This window comes from Platichthys flesus, chromosome 5, assembly GCF_949316205.1.
Source record: "Platichthys flesus chromosome 5, fPlaFle2.1, whole genome shotgun sequence".
In the NCBI taxonomy this organism is placed as follows: domain Eukaryota; kingdom Metazoa; phylum Chordata; class Actinopteri; order Pleuronectiformes; family Pleuronectidae; genus Platichthys; species Platichthys flesus.
This window is the reverse complement of record NC_084949.1, coordinates 27,820,598-27,841,138: the sequence shown is the minus strand read 5'-3', so window position 1 is coordinate 27,841,138 and position 20,541 is coordinate 27,820,598. Positions and strand designations below refer to the sequence as shown.

The following is a 20,541-nucleotide window of genomic DNA, read 5'->3' as shown; positions in this document are numbered from 1 at the left end:
TTTAAATTATACAAGCAGAACTGTACAATCATAATGTGATAAAAAAAGAAACGCTTACATGTATCTTACACGTGAAAGACACTCACGGATCATCACACTGAGCTAACACTGTTCGATCTTTGCCTCATCTACAGACACCCTGCTTTTATTGCAAACACTTTGAAGGAACCTTCAGACCTTTTATGAAATTCTTGTTTTTGTGTTCGGATGAGAGAGTTTTAACTAGTACAGCCATAGGTCCGAGATGTGCCTAGCTTAGCACAATCTAAGACTGGGAGCAGGGGGAAACGTGGCTCAGTTAAAAGACTAAACAAATTCACTTTGAGCAAATTGTATATTATATAATTTAGAATAGATGTAGTAGTAGAAAACACCTTCTCCTCTGTGTCTACCTTAGCAGCCAGTAGCCTAGCTTAATTAAAGCTAATCAACTAAACCGGCTGTTTTAACGATAAACAGAATTGTGTAAAGGAACAAGATGAGTTACAAATTTCCCGCTGCTTCAGTCTTTGTGCTACATGAAGCGAAACTTTGCCGTTACGTGAAACAGACATGAAGCTGATCTTCATCTTCTCAAAAAGGGTTTCCTACGTCTGAATGTTCCTCTGAGACACGAGGGATTTCATGTGACGGTTCAGACGGATCAATAAAGAAGTGAATCTGGTGTTCAGTCTAAACACAGCTAACATGGACACGTGTTCATCTCTAAAGACACAGTGTCTGTACCTTAGCTGTACAATATCACCCTGTTATTCATAGAATCCAGCGCTAACATATCAAATATGCAATTAAATATGTCGTGGAAGGAGCATAGTTTTTTTTGTTATATTAATATAATTGAACTGCGTGATTCATGAGGTATAAATGTTTTTTGTGTTAAACCATTTCAACAGTTTCTGGTAAATCCACACTCACTGACTGAAGAGCAAAGGAAACTATAGAAACAGAAAAGCTTCAAATTCACAGTATTGTTGATGAAATGGAATCATAATTTTTGTCGTTTTCATGGGTTAAGAAAATGTTCCTAATTTCCGGTTTGACAACAGCACTGAATCTAAATATCACATTTCTTCATATAAGGAATTTCTAATCAACAACTCAATTTGATTTTCACGTTTTCTTTAAATCACTTTACAATCTGCAAATTAATCAAATTTAGATCAAAGGAACACATTCAGTATATTTTGGGTTGAAAAACACGATTTGCAGCTTTGACTCACACGACGCTCCAAACTACTTTAAATTTAATGTTTTCTTTCAGCCTGTTCACAAGTGCGGTGTTTCAGTCAATATGCTAGTTTTGGAAATTTCATGAAATGAATCCTAGAGTCACTGTACAAACATGCTCACAGCACCAGAAGCCTCACAAGCCTCTGACAGCTCATTGGTTTGGAGCTGTCGGCCTTGTAAGAATTTAGCGTCTTGCCCTTCACATGTAAAGGTTTGAAGCACCGGATCTTATTTTTGTTGTCGGGTCCATAACTCCTACAAACCATGATGAGAGAATGAAGTTGAAGTGGAGCTGTGAACCTGCTTTGATGCAGCATGTATTTGCTGAATATTCACAGTGGACAGTTTGATTTTTCATTCATGCTCTCATCCGTTTTGTTGGCGTCTTTTCTTATGGGTTATGTCAAAAACAGCAGAAATAAGACTTGTTTGAAAAGTAAATATCTCATTTGTCTTGAGTTTTCGGCTCAACTGACGTTTAGAAAGTGTTTTAACAGCAAAATGATGCAGACACTGTAAAATGTCACATCAGCAGAATAAAAGAGGTGATGGTGAATTATGGATTCTGTGATCAGGGTTAAAAACGGCTCCTGCTGCTTCTCGACATTTCAAAGTGAGTCGGACTCGACAGCTCTGATCCGTGAGTATCCCCTCTCATCGCAGGGTGGATTATTTACAGAGAAACATCACAGACGTCTTTCAGTCAGAGGTGCGAGTTCACTCTTCGTGTTGTAATTACAGTACAGTGGTGTTTTTAGTCATATTACAGTCAGAGGTGCGTCCTACTTACAGTAGATCTCATGCAAAGAGTGCCGACAGTCGGTAAACAGTCTTTGGGCGCGACACGCTGTCATCGATGCTGCAGATGTTTGTTTTTTCCGCAGCACAATAAGCACAGAGAATTCCACAGCCTGTTTCTAACTGAAGGTGGCGCTGCGTTCACGTCGACACAGGACAAAACACGTATCAGTGACAATCTTGTACGGTAGGTGAATCATTTTGCAGGCGTGCAAAACAAAGTTCAGAGTTAGCAGCTAGCACACGTCATACATTCTCTAAGTGGTTGTTCTCTAACGCTATGAGACATATAAAAAAACAGGCAGGACGTCCTGAAGTCAGCGTAAAGCAGCAAGAAAACAAACTGGAGCCGTAATGAGCCTCAGCACTGACACACAGGTCCTGCTCAGGCTAAGCTAACGCTAACGCCTTAGGTAGAAGCTTAATGAAACCGCAGGTGGTGCATATTTAATTAATGTAGCCCTTTTACACTTTTAGGAAGCTAGAGATTTGCTTCCATTGCACAAAATGGCCGTCCTAGCAGGTCTCATGTGGCGAGATTTGGGAAAAACATTGAGAACGTGGAGGAGACACAGATCGGACTTTGAATCGAAGGTCGTTTGAATGACTTCAAAGCAACAAACCAAACAGCTGCTTTGGTTTGTCGCTCAGCAGCAGCGTTCAAATATAAAACTACACAACACTCATCCATCACAATGTTGTCGTCGTAACATCGTGAAGAACAAACCATAGACATGTATTTAATATGTAGTTAATGAAAAAACCTCCATCTGTCGGAACGAGCACTGGTTCTGATTTTGTTTCTGATTCAGAGGGTATTAGTCCTGTTATTGAATTTACTGGGAATTTGACAGCAACTGTCACAATGAAAACAGACAATGTGTAAAGATCTTTCCGCTGCGGGACAATGACACATCACAAACCTCAAACTTCTTGATTAAATATCCATTCAAATCACTTGCTGTTGTCTGTTTTGATGACTGTTATTTTCTTTTCATTTTGTTGAAAGATATTTGTTTCCGAAAGAACTGATGAGTCAATGTGTCAATCAAAAATTGCATAGAAACTACACTGACATTAACAAGAGAGAGCGGGACCTTCGGAATCCAGAGTTTCTTTTTATTTCACAACCTCCGTCTCTGAATCTTCACCCACAACTGCAGATTTTCACAGTTCGGTCATTGGACGTGGGATGTTCGCAGATTTCATGGTGATTACTCCTGATTTTTCTTTTAATACCGTAACTACCGGGAAACTCCGTGGACATGGTGACACACTTTTACTCAAACCAACAAACAACACAACAATGAAACAGCCCCTGGCTACATTTAGTGTGCAGGCTCTAGGCTCAGAAATCTATCTGCGTGGTTCATAAGTCAGAGCTGACCCTCACAGATAAAAGCCCCAGATCGGAACCAAATCTGCGACAACTGCAGCCGGCTCCAGCCAATGGGAGCACAGGACGAGGTGAAAGACCCCCTGTTGTAGTATGAACTCACAACAACTGCAAGACAGCCGCACACAAGACAGAAAGTTGTGTAGCGTGAACTTAGCATAACTTGACCTGGAACCAAAGGCTACCAAGACTATATAAAATGGAAAATCTGATGTGATTTGACAATGTTGGGAAAAAACATCTAAATTCACTTGTCAGTTTTGCTGACACATTCTACATTTCACTTATTGCATCTGTGTTTTCAACTCAAAGAATCCTCTCAGGGAGACGCGGTGATAAAGTGCAACAGTTAAAGTCCAGCGGTCAGAAGATCATGATGGACGAGGAAGCACGATGGGAATCAGACTACGATCTGAAAACATGACAACAAGTCAGGACCAGGAAAATGAAAAACGCAATGAAGCTCAGTCTGGATCAGGTCACACTCGATGACTCATCGTTCCACTGAGGTCAGCAGAGAACCACGTTAATGAACAACAGAAACCTACAATCTGATGGACCTTTAAGGCAAGAAGCTGCAATGCTTACTTTTCAGAATCTACACCAACAAAAACACAACTTGACACCAGTCTCGACCTTGACCTCCAGAAGACCTGGACGACTCGACAGCAAAGACTTCAAATCTCCTACAACCTGCTGTAGCTTCGACTGACTATGGTTTCTGAAAGTTGCTTTGAGCTTGTTTATCTTGAGATTGTGACTTAATCATTATTACGTTAAGACAAAGAAGTGCTTCGACTGTGAGGACGATGTGTCGGATTCCTTTTTGTCTCCAGGTTGAAACGACTCAAAGGGACTCGTGAGAGGCGGTGGACTAGTGGCAGAAACTTGGACTATGGGCAGAGAAGGTCTCTGGTTCGTCTCTGATTCGACTCCACGGAGAAACAACAAAAGACGAACCTGGATTGATCTGTCCAAAAATCCAAGAGTCTCCCTACCCTGTCTAGTGCCCCTGAGCAAGGCACCTTACTCCCCCGACATCTGCTCCCCGAGCGCCGTACATGGTCGCTCACTGCTCTGTGTGTCCTGCACCAGATGGGTCAAAAGCAGAGGTTACATTTCCCTCCTTGCATGAGTGTGTCTGTGTTTGGGACTAATAAATGTATCTTAATCTTAATCTTAATGAGACAAGAAGCTTGTTATGATGAAGATCAATACTAAACTTTTTAATATATCTTCAAAGAACCTGATCATTTAATGCTGATTCAGGATCAGAGGCTCAAAGAACAGAGTCTAAAGCCGTACGCATTCTAACAAAGACAATGCTAATATGCTAAGGTTAGCTAATGTCTGCTAACAACTGTTAGCAGCTGCATTTTGGATGTAATTGGTCAAAAAAACTATGTATTGCCAAATTAAAATGTTGACCTGAAGAGATGGCACCAAATAAAAACTCAGAGAAGCCTCAAGGTTGTGAGGAAACATCTGTACTAAAGGACATGGCAGTCTTTTCAACTACTAATAGGAACCACTTGGTGGCGCTAGAAGAAGGAACAAAGCTCACTTCAGCCAGTAGGATTCATCCTCTGAGGAGCATGAACACCTGAATTAAATTTAAAGACAATGGTGAGATATTTCAGTCTGGATCAAATTGATGGAGCGACTGACAACCCAATAATAACCTTAAGCCATAATCTCAAGATAAAGGATCAAAAGAATAGAACCAGAGATTCAACAATCACACGACAAACCATCTTTTTAAAACGACTAACAACACACAACAGGCGGTAAGACTGGTAAGAGCTCTGCCACCATTTGCAGTCCCCTACAATCGTAAAAATTTGATTTAATAAAGAAACATGGAAATTCAACAAATGAATTCACGAACCAGACGCAGGGCGAGTGAGATGCAAAGACACCATGTGACCCTCCTCATGTGCAAAACTAAACATGATAAATAAACTCAAAGGAAAATTTACTTTTACACATTTGCTGCAAAATAAGCAAAATTTTTGTCGGACGTAGTTTTCTTCCTTGGACTGAATGTTGTAAAGTTTATATTTCTGTCTAGTCAAGAAGTTTTTGGAAGTTATATTGAAACATTTATATAAAATGAGTATCGTGGTTTAATTTGTTATTGTCATTTTTTGGACTTGTGAATTTATTTAGTAAAATGGTTTGTTAGGGGTTTTTTATTTTGTTATTTTATGAAAAGCTTATTTCGTTTTTTGTTTTTTTGTTTTTTTGTTTTTTTTAAAGCGTTGCTGTTTTTGTTTTTTTGTTGATCTTTTGTGATGTTTAACATTTACACTCCGACACACTGAGATCCGAGCCCATGATCCGCTTTCACAGCTTCAACCTGTTCACAGAGGAAACTCACACTCTTCTCTTCACACTCAACATTTAATGGAACATGAGGTTTGGGTCGGTGGAGGCGTGAAGCGGTGTCGGTGTATTGCTCGGTGGACGGGAGGAGCGGAGGGGGGGGGGGGGGAGGACGCCGACTCCAAAGTCTCGGTGCAAAGAGTCGATCGACGGGACGGCCTGCATTCCTCGACAATCGCTCCCTCGTCTCAGCAGGAGAAGCGTTTTAAAAATGAATGAAACGCACAAACACTGTGAAGCTTAACAGTCTGTCAGCAGCTCCTCTTCACAGAAACAAGGAGGAAACGCTCTGTGTCACATTCTCCAGGCAGACTCCAGATCTGTGGCGTGTGCAAATCAGGTTCGCAGAGTTCCAGTTTATTGCATGGAAAACATTTCCTGTCGTGATCACTTTCATCCTCTTCTTCAGTTCCTCTGCTTGAAAGGTCGGTGGTAGAGCTACGTGAATGTATGTGTGTGTGTGTGTGTGTGTGTGTGTTATGGCTTGGTCTGTTGTAGTAGCGTGTGCGGTTATTGTCCGTCTCTCAGTGTGCTGTTTCATACATGTGCATATTCATGTATGCGTTTGTGTAACTGTAAATAACGGTGGACGACATGACGGCTCGATGAAAAGTGGAGCCTGTCTATCGCCCCCTGGTGGCTGGCTGCAGTATGATTCATAAACCCTCTTCCTCCATGTTAACAGATGGGACATGAACTAAAGTGTTCAATAAAGGTTTGTCATTTCAGGTCGTTCTTATCTCACTGATGTTTGCTCAAATGTTTCTGATCAGTTTGTTTTGAATCAGTTATTTGATTTATCTAAAACAAGCTGAGACGTGATGATTGACAGCTGACAATGATTGTGTGATGAAGTGGAGACGTGTCGTCCACCTTGATTTACAGTCATTCAACTTTATTTACAGTCTAAAGTTTGTATATGCAGAGCCTGTCTGAAGGAACTAAACCCCCAGGGGCCCAAAACCAAAATTATTCCACAAATTAAAATGTAATTTACTGGTTTTATCGGCTCGTTAATAAAATCCGGGTTTGAATTAAAAATGTAACTCTGGACTCTGTGAAGGGCATTTGTAAACAGTTTTGTATCTATAATTCTTCTTTAATTATCTACAATTTTTGTATATATATATATATATATATATTATTATATTTAACCTATTAAATATATTATATCAAATATATTTAACATAACATATTTATCCATCGATTATTAAATAAATCAATAATCAGGTAAGTACAGTTTGCATCTAGGGGCACGAGGGTGCAGTGGGGGACAATGGGGACAAATTCTGCCCCAGGCCACAAAAATGATTCGGCCTACCCTGCATATGTATATGTGTGTGTTTGTATGTGTGTGTGTGTGTGTGCGTGTGTGTCAGTGTATTTCACATGTATGTGTATTCTTGAGTCTCTCAGTCGTCTCAGCTGCTGCTCTTGTTCATGAGCTTGGCTATCATCTGCTGCAGCTGCGTCCTGGACACGTTCAGGACAGAGTGTCTGCTCCGCGGGCTGCCGGGCGCCGGCAGAGTGCCAGCGTGCCGCCGCCGGGCCGAGGCCGTGGTGGCGGTGATGTGGGCGGGGCTACTCTCGGCCGAGCGGCTCCTCTGAATGAAGCTGCCTCCACTGTGGGGATACTGCTCCGTCTCCAGGGTGGAGGAGGAGAAGACGTAGGAGGCCAGCCTCCTCAGCTGATTGGGCCGTGGTTGGTGTCTGTCATCATCCAACTGCAAACAGACCAATCAGAGAGGGGGAGGGAGGGGAGGTTAATAAACGTAAACAGACCCGTTGTAATATAAATGAAATGCTATGTTTTTCTACGGCTACATCCCAACACTCTGATTTGACTTCCTGCCCTCGTCTCCCTCCCCTGACCAGACGTTAGAAAGGAGAGAGCCAATTGATGCTCTCACGCATCTAAAGCCTGCAGCTGATTGGTCAAAGGTCATGAGGGGAGGGGCCTGGGAGAGAAGCTGAGGGAGTGTTGGTGTAAACTACAGTCAGAGCTACAAGATGCTACTCACAAGCTACAGTATGAAAAGTTAACAGTTGAGCTGTTAGCTGTGTGGCATTGGTCAGACTAGCTGCACAAATAGTGATGAAAATATTTCCCCCACAAAGAAGCAGTTAAAAGACAAAGTCACCAGCACGAGCACAAAGGGATCTACAGTCTGAGTCTACAACAGTCTGAGGCTGCACAACTTCACACAACTTGAGCTGCTGGATTCTGAAGGAATAAATGATTCATTACCACTGGAGATGCAAATAAAACAAAAGAAACAGGGAACACAAAAGAGAGATGGAGTCATCAAGCACACAAAACACAGACACACAACGGAGGAAAACCAGGGAGGAGATTGTCTGAACAGAAGGAAAAGGAAGAGGAGGAACAGAAAGTGAGTGAGAGAACAGAGGTAAAGGACTATTCCTAAACTGTGCTTACCCCGAAACATCACTTTATTTCTTCTTGTGTTGTCCCAATGGCACCCTCGCTCTTTTCTGTGTCTCCTCAGGTGAGTCAAACTCGACATACTGTGTACTTTTAAAGCGATAGGTTGGGGGCAAAGGCGTCAGTAGTTATGTGGAGGGAGAGGGGAGGGGGGAAGAATTGGAGAGGAGTAAAAAAAGAGAATGGAAGTCCTCGGTGGTTGGCGGTGGAGGAGAGCTCGCTCTGAGTCTACTGGTGACGCCACGAAAAATCAAATCAAGTGAAAGCCGAGCTCGCCGCTTGAGTATCGTTATAAAGACGCGTGCACACGTGTCAGCCGTGACGAGGCCTTAAAGGGCCACGCTGCAGATAAGGTGAATATCAGAGGAGTAACATCCAGCCTGTATGGAGGACCAAACCTGACGTATTAGTGGATACATATATGAGTGCATGAAGAAATTAAAATGGTCACATAAATGTATAATTCAACCAAAAAGCATAAATGGATAAAGAAAATAAATCACTGCAAATCCTAAGATTTAAACATAATGTAAACACAAATGTGAAATTCAATAATTCCACATTAATGTTCCCTGAAACCTGCTGTGCATAGTCAGACTCCCCAGGGGTTGGATCCTAAATGATTCTGGTGAACACAGCCTCTGACCTTTTCTATTGCGCCGCCTTCAGGACATAAAATACACAATCACACACAAGAAAAAATGAAAAACATCTAATGTGATGAACTGTCCTGATCAAATTCCTGGTTCCTTCAGGATGAACCGTTGAGATATAATATTTAAGAATAGTTCCATGCTTCTCCCTTTGGCGCCACCCCCAGGACAAACTGAGCTCCACTGCTGGGAGGACTCATCAGGATGTTGTGGGTGTGATACAACACTTTATTCTTTTAGTGTACATTAAATGATAAATCAAACATTTTCATTTATACTTTTTTATTATTGTGTCAGGTTTGGTTCTCCATGATTGTTCCTGTTTTATTGTTTTATTTGTTCATCTGTTTATCAGAACTGTTTTTTTACATTTAGAACATAAATTACTCTTTTTGTGTCTGTTTTTGTTGATTAAACTGTAAAAACAAATATATATATAAATATTATATTAAATATAATTATTCAGCGCCATCAGTGTTTCCATAAACTCTCTTTTCATACTTTTCATATTTAATTGAAGGAGGCCGAGAAATCCTGAAAGTTTAAAACACTGAGACATAGCCTGAAAACACTGGCTCCTGAACCTTTGCTCTTTTTATGATATGAAATATGGTGGAGGAGACAAACACTGTTGTTGTGGGTGTGGCCGAGCAGCAGGAAACTCTTACATTCATCGCTGAACAAAACCTTGAAACTGTACGACCTATTTTATTTTGACAGTTTCCAAATCCTGAACTTTTCTCCAGGATCATGAAAGTAAATAGATTTGAGGATTTGGACTGAATCCTGTCATGTACACATTGTTTAAAAATAAACATTCATGGCTTTGTTTGAATAAAGTGAAGCTGGGGTTGACGCAGCATGAGGTCGAGTCACTGTCTTTGACAAACAGTGAGAGATACAAGTCGAGGAAATCACAAGGAACTCCTGCAGCCAGAGAAAAAAGTGTTTCTCAGCGAAGGGAAACAACCAGCGAGCAGGAGACGTGTCAAACCACGACCTCAGGAACGACCTTCAGGATCAACGTCTCCGACAGAGTCGACAAAGAACCGACAACTAGTTTCTCCAAACTAATCACTACGCTACTTTCCACCACTGGAGGCAGAGGTGGGCAATTAACCCCGTATAGCCTGAATTAATATCCAATTATATAAAAAAATATTATTGGTGTTTTTGGCCTGTCATACAGATGCTAAATTAAGTGGAGATTGTTAATTTCAATATAGCTTATACAATAGATAAAATTTAGGTATGAGGCAAATTAGCAACATTAGGCATAATGGGGCATAACCTTAATTTAACAAATGTTGGTATGTAGATTATTATATTGATGCTGCTTTTGCTTGAAATTAAATAACAACCTATATGTTTCAGTACAATCATTGCTGTTCCATCATCACAGTATTTCAAATACAGCTTAATACCTCAAAATAACTTTGCTGCACAGTCCCAAGGGATGAGTATGTATTTTCCACTCCGACCAATAGATGGCGGCAGAGTGCTTCCAATACCTTCCTTGGTATGTGTAGTATTTGCACCATCAGGCACAATCCTCACTTCGGTGGCATTAAGACCGGAATGGGGTTTGAGGTGAATTCACGACATTCGTCTAGAAGGGGTTAAAGGACAGAAGGTTGAGGCTGAACTTTCGGGCTAAATTGGTGAACAGCAGCTAAAGCTAGTTAACGTTGCCTATGCAGCAACAGCACCTCTCCTCCCGGTTTCCCTTCTCAACCCAACCAGTCAGGGCAGAGGTCTTTTGTCTACAACGTTAATGAAGGACACTTTTCTCATCCTTCAGAGGACTCAGTCCACGATTTCCTGTTTGCACAACCAGCTTCTCTCGCTCTTACCGGTGCATCTGTAGCTACTTTGAGCTGCTGCACGTCTACATTCCTCAATGTGTTTGTTCTCAAACGTTCTTTAAACATGAACAATTCTGAAATTGCCAGCACAACAGAATCTCACAAAGAAATCAAGTGTTCCCACACGACAGCTGTCATTCAAAAAGCTGCTGTGTCATCACAAGGGGAAACCAAAGAACCTCAGTATTGGCCAATTCTGCAAAACTCTGGATGACATTCAATATCAACCTATTACAATATCTGAACATGGCATCTGCATTGTGGAACCAGCATGTTGTGGGTGGGCAACTGGTCAGTGAAGAATGAATGGGCTGGTATATCTCAGGCATGTGACAGGACAGCAAGTCAGACTCTCACATCCAATGAACGTTGGCCCTGGACGGATGAGTCCAACATGAAGGTGAGTTCCTGAGACACTGGGCTTCTTTTTTTAACCTGGTTGTGTTTGTAATAAATTTGCATTGTCTCACCATCGTGAACAGACAGGATCAGTATGATTGTGTGTGTGTGAGTCACTCGCATGTGTCAGTGAACAAGAGAAAACACAGCAGAGCAGCAGAGGATGAAACATCAGCAGCATCCTGACATATAAACATCATGGCAGCTGTTTCACATTCACTCATCAGGATTTAACCCCGGAGAAAGAAATGGGAGAAAGATTAACACTCAGTTCCAATGGTGAGGAAAAGATGGCCGCGCCTTTCACACAGCGGGACGATAACAACAGGATTTATGTGTCACAGGCATTCGTGGAAAAATCAAACCATTGATATCACCAGGGTCAAAAGAAATCAGCAGCTCCATGTTGAACCAACTGAACCAGACCTCAGGTCAGATTCAGTTCAATCAATACAGTTCAAACTCTCCAGAGCTCCCTGGATACTGAAGTGTTGCGTTAGCTCCTGTTCTAATAGAATCTCCATCATTTCTCCACAGTTTATTCATCAGTGTTTGTGATCCTGACATTTCACCATGAATCAGGATCTGTGGATTTCATCAACTACCGATCCCCTGGAGTTTGGTTAAGTGACGAGACGCTGGTTAGCATGCTAGCTTCAGTAGAAGCAAAGACGTAATTAGACTAGACGCAAAACAAGAGTAAACGTTGGTGTGGTTTTCAGCTCTGGAGAAGCTTGGGGAGTTATAGAATGAAGTTTGATGAACTTGAAATGTTTCTGCTAATGCTAACGTTGGCTCCTTTACATGAGCACAACAAAATCATTTCGTAGATCTTTAGGAAATATTTGTAACTAGTAACTTGGTGATTTGGTCTTTGTCTCGTGGAGAATATTTCACACGATAAACCGTTCACATAAGAGCGGGATGGTTTTGGTTGGCGAACACAAGAGTGCGTCGACCTTCTTCACCGTTTACAAGACAATCCAGCATGAGCCCAGAAGTTTAGATCATTCCCTTCAACAGCAAATCAAAAAGCTGTTTACGACTCCGTCCCGACCAGGCAGACAATTTAATATCACTATAGGACAGATTCTTACCAATGTTAAGTCAATATTTGATTAATATTTCTTGATTTAAAAATTCAAGTTTCAGAGAACTTAAATTATGTTTTTATAGCAACATATCCCATTATACATTATCTCAAGGCCTTTTACCTGGTATTGCAATAATATATATATATATATATATATATATATATATATATATATATATAATTGGTGAGTGAAACCGTTTCCACACTTTTGAAGGAAATTAAAGTAAAATACAGGATGAAAGTTCAACAATAAGAAAGTATTGTTACACAGAGGAAACCTGAGCCTTGAGGGGAAATTCTGCTTTTACCTCCTGATCCATCTTTGAGTCTCAGGACTGAACCGACAGCACCTTGGCCAGAAGCTACATTTTTAACTGCAACTTTAAAACTATTGCATTTGACACAGTACAATTATCTGAATGATCATATCTGGAAGCAGAGGAACCTGGAAATCGGCAGGACCTCAGATCACGCTGGATTTGTCCTTTAAAGAGATAATTCACTGAAAAATGGAATTCACCCGTCATCTACTCACCATGAAGCCGATGCAGGGCCGGGTGAGGTCTTTGAGTCACTAAAGGAGTCTCAGGGCTAAACTTTGTTGCAGCCAAGGCGACCTCTTCTCCAGACGTAATAAAACACAACACAAAGCTAGCGGACGTAGCCATACGTCCACGGAGACGTGAACAGGCCTCCGATGAAGGTATCAGAGACACTAAGGCTAATAACTGTGTAAGTGACTCAGTCTCCAGTGGAATCTGAACGTCGGGGCTTGGGGACACTCGATGACACCACAGGAGCAGCATGGGGGCATGTTGTGTGATTCTGTTGTGTTATCACGTCTGAAGAAGTTGTCGCCTTGGCTGCAACAAGTGTTTCCCCCGAAGTGTTTGTTGACTCAAAGACTTCACGCCCCCTCCATCAAAGTGGTGAGTAGATAATAAGTGAATTATTATTTTGATGTGAACTATCCCTTTAAGCTGCATGTTGACAACAGATAACTGGAGCAGTAGCTGCTGAACAGCGCCTCCTAGGAGTAACGAGTGTAAACAGCAGCCTTCCACGCCGCTCATCTGTCCACCAACATGCCCTCAGAGAGCTCAGCTCTCCTGTGATTGGTTGGCTGGTTCTCTTACCGGTCTTTGAGGTCCAGTGGGATCCGACTCTCTCCGACGGGGGCGTCCCGATGGCAGCGAGTGACAGGGCGACTGGGCGGGGCTCCCACCACTCCTCCTCGACGCCTCCTCCTCTGTTAGCGTTAGCATCCCTCGGCTGCTTTCCCTGGTGTGGGTCTTTGGCCGAACCACCAGTTCCCCTCCTGCAGGAAGAACAGGGTGAAAGAGGGCGGTGGTGGCAACAGACCTTCAATCATCACTACGTCTACTTAGTGTTTGTGATTTGGTTTTGTGGCTCTAAAGGATTTGCGTCTGCGTTTGTGTTGGAGCAGAACCTTCTCTTAGTTTCTGTCAATGTCCAGGTGTATGCAGAGTCTGTTACCTGCGGCCCTGAGCCTCCTCCGCTCCTCCTGCTCCTCTAGGGGACGCAGCTCCTCCGGCTCCTCATCGGTCGTCCCCGAGGTGGTTGGTTGGAAGTCTCGTAACTCCGTCTCTTTGTCGATGATCACCCACTCTTTACTGTCAAAGTCCTCTTCCTCGGCCAGTGGCACCGAGCGGATGAAGGCGTTGCTGTGCGCCTCCTGGTCCGCGGACGCCACCGAGATCTCCTGGCGACCGCTGGCCTGTCCACCCCCGCGGCAGCCGGGGTCGATGGACAGCATCTGTGCAGGTTGGGAGGAGTAGACGTGACGAGAGGGGGAGCCGAGGATGTCCATCCTGGACCTGGAGGACACACAGACAGACATGTGGAAACTATTGTGACTCTAAATTCACAGAAGACAGTGAGGACAATGTGTTTGTCTCCTGCTGTGGGACAGTTTAACGTCACCTCTGTCCGTAGCCGTCCACCCGACCATCAGCAGCAGACAGCCGGTCAGACTCAGGGCTGTTGACCCGGCGGTACCGTAGAGACCGACCCTGACCTGTCGGTGACTCCGGAGCTCCGCCTCGAACCGGCGATGACGGACACACCGCCCGACCCGCCTCCTCCTCCTGAGCCCCCTGAAGATCGACAGCATGACACAAAGAAGAAATGGAAATTAACTGTTTGGAAACTCAGTTTTTATCATCGAAGGAATCAAACGGTAGAATATATATACGATAATAGATAATGAATAAATAATTCATGACTATTACTTTACTAGTTTCTGGTTACACCAGAACAAACATGTTTTAAAGCTTTACAAGCAACACTGTTCTCTGCAGACCTTGTTCAGGCTGATCCTGAGTCTGTTTCGGTTGAAGTCTGTGTCCTCCCAGGCTTCTCCCGTCTCTCCGGTGTGTTGGACACCCGTCTCCCCAGGGGCTCGACTGGGCGGGGCCGGGGGGGCGTTCTCCTGATCACTGAGATGTTCGTCCTGCAGGACATCGTCGGTGTTCTCCCGCTGAAGATCTCCGGGAACTGGGGTCACGATGGCTCTGTGGGACACAAACCATCAATACACAAGTGTTGTAATGTGTCGTCTGTTTTATTAATTCTCCTCATTTCAACAAACGGTCGAGAGGATTAACCCAATCATCCTCTGACGAAAGACTGCAGGGGTTTAGGAATAATTTGAGTTTATTAAAACCTGTCTTATTTTGATAGTCTGGGATCTTATTTTGGTTAATCTGAGAAGTGGCAATGCAGCAACATTAAGTTGAACATTATGCTGATTAATTAGGCTCAGCTCTGGTTTTGCAGGCGTCACTAATGTTGCCCGTGGTTTGGTTGGTTGGTTCTTACCCCACCATGGCGGCGGTGGGTCGGGTGTTGTGCTGTGGTTGGCTGGAGGCAGTGGTCGACAGCGTGACGTCGCCCCCCCCCTTCTCCCAGTCGAAGGGCTCGTTCTCCGTGATGATTCTCTCCTTCATGCTGTTCTCGAACACCGACATCAGCAGCTGGACGGAAAGACGAGACAAACTCGTTAACCTGAAGTAAAGACGCACCGGAGACAGTTTGGACATGGTTCATCAGTGAGTACCTGGTAGTCTGGTTTGGTGTAGTAGTCCAGGGCCAGGACATGGTCCAGGAAGATGTTAAACTCTGAAGGCATGTGTTTGAGCAGCATCCGGTGGTCGTAGCGCTCCTTGATCTGACCGACTTGTTCCTGGAATCAAGAGAACAAAGAACACTCTCAGCCACAGACTAGGATTTATTTACAGTTAGTGATATTTGATCTACAACAAAAAAACAATCACCTTGTCCCAAATTGTTAAAGATGGGGACATATTATGAAAATTCCACTTTTGTAGTGCTTCTGCATGTTAATTTGGTATCTGTCATGTCTACCGTCCCAAAAACTCTGGAAAAAAACAACTCCCGCGATTTGTTGTGGTTCCTCTATGTCAGAAACGATACGCTAGAGTGCGTCGAATGGGATTACGAGCGAAAAAGACGTCATAGCCACACCATGCCCATGTAGGGAGTCTCGCTACATGGCAGCGTTAGCCCGGCTCCCGGCTCTGGCCCCGGCTCCGGGCAGCGCTAGCTCGCGAGCTAACGCTGGCCGGAGCTTCGGCCGGGGAGCCGGCTAGCGTTAGCTCTCAAGTTCCGGCGCCCGGATTTAACATATTTCATTAAGAACCTAAGGAACCAGGTCAACTGCTTACGATGGGTCCTTTAATACTTTAGTTGGTTAACGTGGAGGTGGCATCTTGTTGTAAAGCAGCCAAACCTGCATTTATTGATAGTTTTAACAACTTGTTGGTCAAACAACAAACATATAACATATTATTATCTAATAGGTGCGTCTAGTGTGTCATCTCTTTTATCTCTGTGTTTGGTCTCCACCCCCTCCTGAGGAAACATCTGGATCTTTAGCTGCTAAATGCTGCTCTATGCTCACCAGCTTGTGCTCTGTGTGTTTGGATCCAACATGTTGATGTGCTTTGTCAAAAGTGAAGTTTAAAGTGGAATATGAAGGCAAAATTAAAAGCACAAAATTATGGCACTGAATCGCACTGAAGTTACGATTCAGTGCCATATTGTCTGAATGAGTTTTTGTTGTTGTTAGCGCAGCAGTGATGGTTGTTGTGTAACTGGAGTTAGTTCTTGATACCGTTACCTTATCTTTGATCTTTCGCCATGGCAACTGTCCGACAGCGAACTCCACCAGCATGTAGAACAAGGACCACAGGTCGTCATGGCGACCCATTTCCTGGAGGAACACACAGCGGTGAATGACGATGACGGGAAGCTCTTCATTTTTCACGTTAAAACATTAATAACAACACTTCATTATATCTGTGAAAGTCTTTGATAGAACATCCACTTCACGTATCAGCAACAAACAGGGATTTGTTAAAAAAATGACATAGTATCTGAAAATACTGAGATTTAGATATTAAGTCATTATATTGACAACATTTCTCATCCCACTGGGAGGAGTGGACGTCCATATTTTGTCACTGACCTTGTTTTTATGAGCGTTGACTGAGGCGTAGCGGACCGTCCCTCTGAACCCGGCCACAGTCCTCGGCTGAACACAACCACAAACAACGTTAGACATCGACACACGTCTTCATCTCAACTCAGTAACTCTTCTTATATTTCTAAATGACATCCTGCTGCTCAACAAATTAAACACAAATAGTTCTAAAACTAAAACTGATTTAAATTTACCCAAAACAAAATCTGTCACCAAACAAATAAAAAAGAAAGTAAAGACAGACGTTAAATACTAAGATGATTTCTTGTGATAATAAAATCTTCTGTTCTCTTCTTCTCTCGCTCCAGTTGCCTCAAGTGTTTCTGTCTTTTATTGATCTTGTAAAAACGTTTGCAGCTCCGTCAGTTTGGTTTTTATTTCCACTCGTCAGCAGCTCATTTCAAAAACAGCAATTAATAAAGTATATAAATCAATATACTGACTGTAAATATAGATTTGTCTGTGTGAGATATATAAAGTTGTACATATTATTAGAACCCTTCACAGACACAGGGAGGATTTTAATCTTTATGTGCCAGTTTTATTTTTCAGGATATTTTGGAAGGAGTGCATTGTTGTAGTTTTCAGCAACAATCGCTTGACAAAACTAGAATGTGTCAGTGAAGAAGAAATATTAAAAAAGGATTTGTTTATCATAAAACACTGGTGATGCAGTTGTGTCCTGTCTGTTGCTATAGAAACCACTCACATCCCTGGGTAACCATGGAGATGATGGAGAAACGGGAGGCATGCACGTCAAAATCATAAGTCCAAAGGAAACTGCAAGAAACACAAAAAAAACACACAACACTGAAACGTAAAGGATGAAAATAAAAACACAAATTTCCAAAACAAAGCAACAGGAACTTCACAGAACGTAAATCATAGATAAAAGAGCTGATGATCAATGATCGATGCAAACCGAGACTCTGAAGAAGCGACCAGGGAAACCTTCACACAGGTTTCAACTGGCCGAGTGAAGCATGGAGTTCAGGTGACGTTTGGGTTCAGGCAGACACGCAAGCAGCAGATCTATTTATTCCATCCAGATGATTTATTCATCAGCAGAGTGTCAGAGCGGCTTCACGCTAACAGCCCAGAGAGATCTGATCCTGTGACAGGACCAATCATCTTGACCCGGCACACCAAGCTCCGCCCCGTCCGCAGCTGGATTATTGATTTCCTGACCAACAGGAAGTAGCGGAGGTAGTTTGGCTCCGCCCCGTCTGCACCACATCATGAGTTTGTGTCCTCTAAATGACTCCGCCTCCAGCCACGCCCACTGTGGCCCATCTCTAATCTGTTAAAGGACATTATGTCTCCTTGAACTTTATTCACGACATCAGTAGAATGGTTTTCCCAGTTCACTGAAACGCAGAATTCATTTACTGCAACGCCGTCACTTTGCTTTTGTAATATTATGACTTGTATGAAAATTACAACTATATTCTCGTTATATGATGACTTTATTCTGGCTCCACTTCCTCAAACCATCTCCATGTACGGTAGGAGAGAGAGAGAGAGAGAGAGAGAACGAGAGCGAGAGAGAGAGAGAGACAGAGAGAGAGAGAGAGAGAGGGCGATCCTCCCCTGAAGCTGACTCAGCTGGAAAGACAGAGAGAGAGAGAGAGAGAGAGAGAGAGAGAGAGAGAGAACTAGAGAGAGAGAGAACGAGAGAGAGAACGAGAGATAGAGAGAGAGGGCGATCCTCCCCTGAAGCTGACTCAGCTGGAAAGACAGAGGGAGAAAGAGAGAGAGAGAAAGAGTGAGACACTGGGAAACAATGGAGGATGGGTGGAAGAGAGGACAGTGAGAGAGAGAGAATATACTGAGAGCCTAAGGTCTCTCGCCCACTGACGCATGTAAGAGCATCAAATATTCATCTCACTGCAACACAACACAACACTGCAGGAGGAGGAGGAGAGGAAGGTGGGGAGGAGAGAAAAAATAAGAGAAGAGTATAAAAGATCATAGGAAGAGGAGGTAAATGTGGGGAGGAGAGAAAAAGAGGAGGAAAGGAAGAGGAGGAGAGAGGAAGAGGAGGAAGACTATGAGGAGCTTGACGGTGGAAGCAGGTGACGTACTCACTAGGCTAAAAATAGCTCAGTTAGATAGAGAGACATAGAAAACGAATGATAGAAATGAAAAGAGAGAGAGAGAGAGAGAGAGAGAGAGAGAGAGAGAGAGAGAGAGAGTCCTACAGACCTGCCGACCAACAACAACACTGTTTAACACCCTTTCACAATAAAAGTCTTTTCCATCCAGAAAACTGCAAAATTCAGCATCAGGATCTTTCAGATTTCTGATCAATGATTCATTTAATTTATAATTGATCAGAGTGAATCACTGAAACAACTCTATGAACTAGTGTGCTGCAATGCAGTGAACACACCCTGCCCCCCCGAGCCTCTTCCTCTTCACTGGTCTTCTTTTGAAGGAGCTAGATTTCTTATGGTCAACTCTCTTTTATCCCAACAGGTTAAATGTTCTTTTATTTACTTTATTGTAAACTATAATCTGCACTGAAATAAAATCGTATGGTAAATTTATTATTATTATACAAATGCAGAATTAAAAGTTAAAATATTTCAGTTAGGAAGAAGTTTCTTGTAAACAGCTGTTGGTGAGCGAGCCTCTTGTCGGTGTGGATAGAGTTTCTCACCGGTCGGACCTCTCCGGTGGTGTTGGTGTACTGACGTGCCAGACCGAAGTCCAGCATGTAGCACTTCCTGTAGGTGGAGGGAAGCCGGCCCATCGCAAAGTTCGACTGTGAAGAAAAACAACACAAAAACATATTTCATTAATTTATTGATGACGCTGGTTTTACGAGGTCGTTCGTTCGCAGCCCAGAGGTCAAATCCCTAAAATGGACTTCCTGTCTATCGTCACTCTTCACTCAGGGAGACGCAGCCGGCCTCGTCCTACCGGTTTGATGTCTCGGTGCAGGAAGCCCACTGAGTGGATGGCCTCGATGGACTCCAGGATCTGCTTCCCGAGCCGCAGGGTGGTGCTCATGGTGAAGGTTCCTCTGGGCTGACTCCTCCGCAGGTCGGCCAGGTTACGACCCTGCGGCAGAAAACACAGGGAGGCTCACACACAGACACACACAGACACACACACACACACAGGTTGTAGGTGGAAGCAAACTAGCTGTCATCAATGGCGTGGTTGAGATATCGTGTCCACAAGAATGAGACGGACGGACAAGCTGAAGACACCTGTCACCTGTCAATCACACACTGGACTCACCTGAAGCTGCATCACCACGTAGTTGAATTTGTCGTTTCTCCCGCAGCCGATAAACTTACACACGTGGTTTTTACCTGAAGAAGAAACAGAATTAAATGTTCATTTACATGTTGTGTACTAATGTCACTGGAGTACTTCATATGTTGTGTACTAATGTCACTGGGGTACTTCACATGTTGTGTACTAATGTCACTGGGGTACTTCACATGCTGTGTACTAATGTCACTCGAGTACTTCATATGTTGTGTTCTAATCTCACTGGAGTACTTCACATGTTGTGTTCTTATGTCACTGGAGTACTTCACATGCTGTGTACTAATGTCACTGGAGTACTTCATATGTTGTGTTCTTATGTCACTGGAGTACTTCATATGTTGTGTTCTAATCTCACTGGAGTACTTCACATGTTGTGTACTAATCTCACTGGAGTACTTCACATGCTGTGTACTAATGTCATTGGAGTACTTCACATGTTGTGTACTAATGTCACTGGAGTACTTCA

The 20,541-nt window shown here is 43.2% G+C and overlaps 1 protein-coding gene across 1 annotated transcript in view; it reads right to left on the bottom strand.

Annotated features, from left to right (window-relative positions):
• Window positions 1-20,541, bottom strand: part of ttbk1a (tau tubulin kinase 1a) — a 31,296-nt gene that overhangs the window by 3,615 nt on the left and 7,140 nt on the right. The window contains exons 4-14 of the mRNA XM_062388209.1: window positions 20,040-20,113; window positions 19,716-19,856; window positions 19,453-19,557; window positions 16,776-16,841; window positions 16,428-16,520; window positions 15,345-15,470; window positions 15,107-15,261; window positions 14,589-14,799; window positions 14,210-14,382; window positions 13,763-14,103; window positions 13,402-13,583 (exon numbers count right to left, since the gene is read on the bottom strand). Of these exons, the coding sequence (XP_062244193.1) occupies window positions 13,402-13,583; window positions 13,763-14,103; window positions 14,210-14,382; window positions 14,589-14,799; window positions 15,107-15,261; window positions 15,345-15,470; window positions 16,428-16,520; window positions 16,776-16,841; window positions 19,453-19,557; window positions 19,716-19,856; window positions 20,040-20,113 (1,667 nt within the window). The remainder of the gene's footprint in view (window positions 1-13,401; window positions 13,584-13,762; window positions 14,104-14,209; window positions 14,383-14,588; window positions 14,800-15,106; window positions 15,262-15,344; window positions 15,471-16,427; window positions 16,521-16,775; window positions 16,842-19,452; window positions 19,558-19,715; window positions 19,857-20,039; window positions 20,114-20,541) is intronic.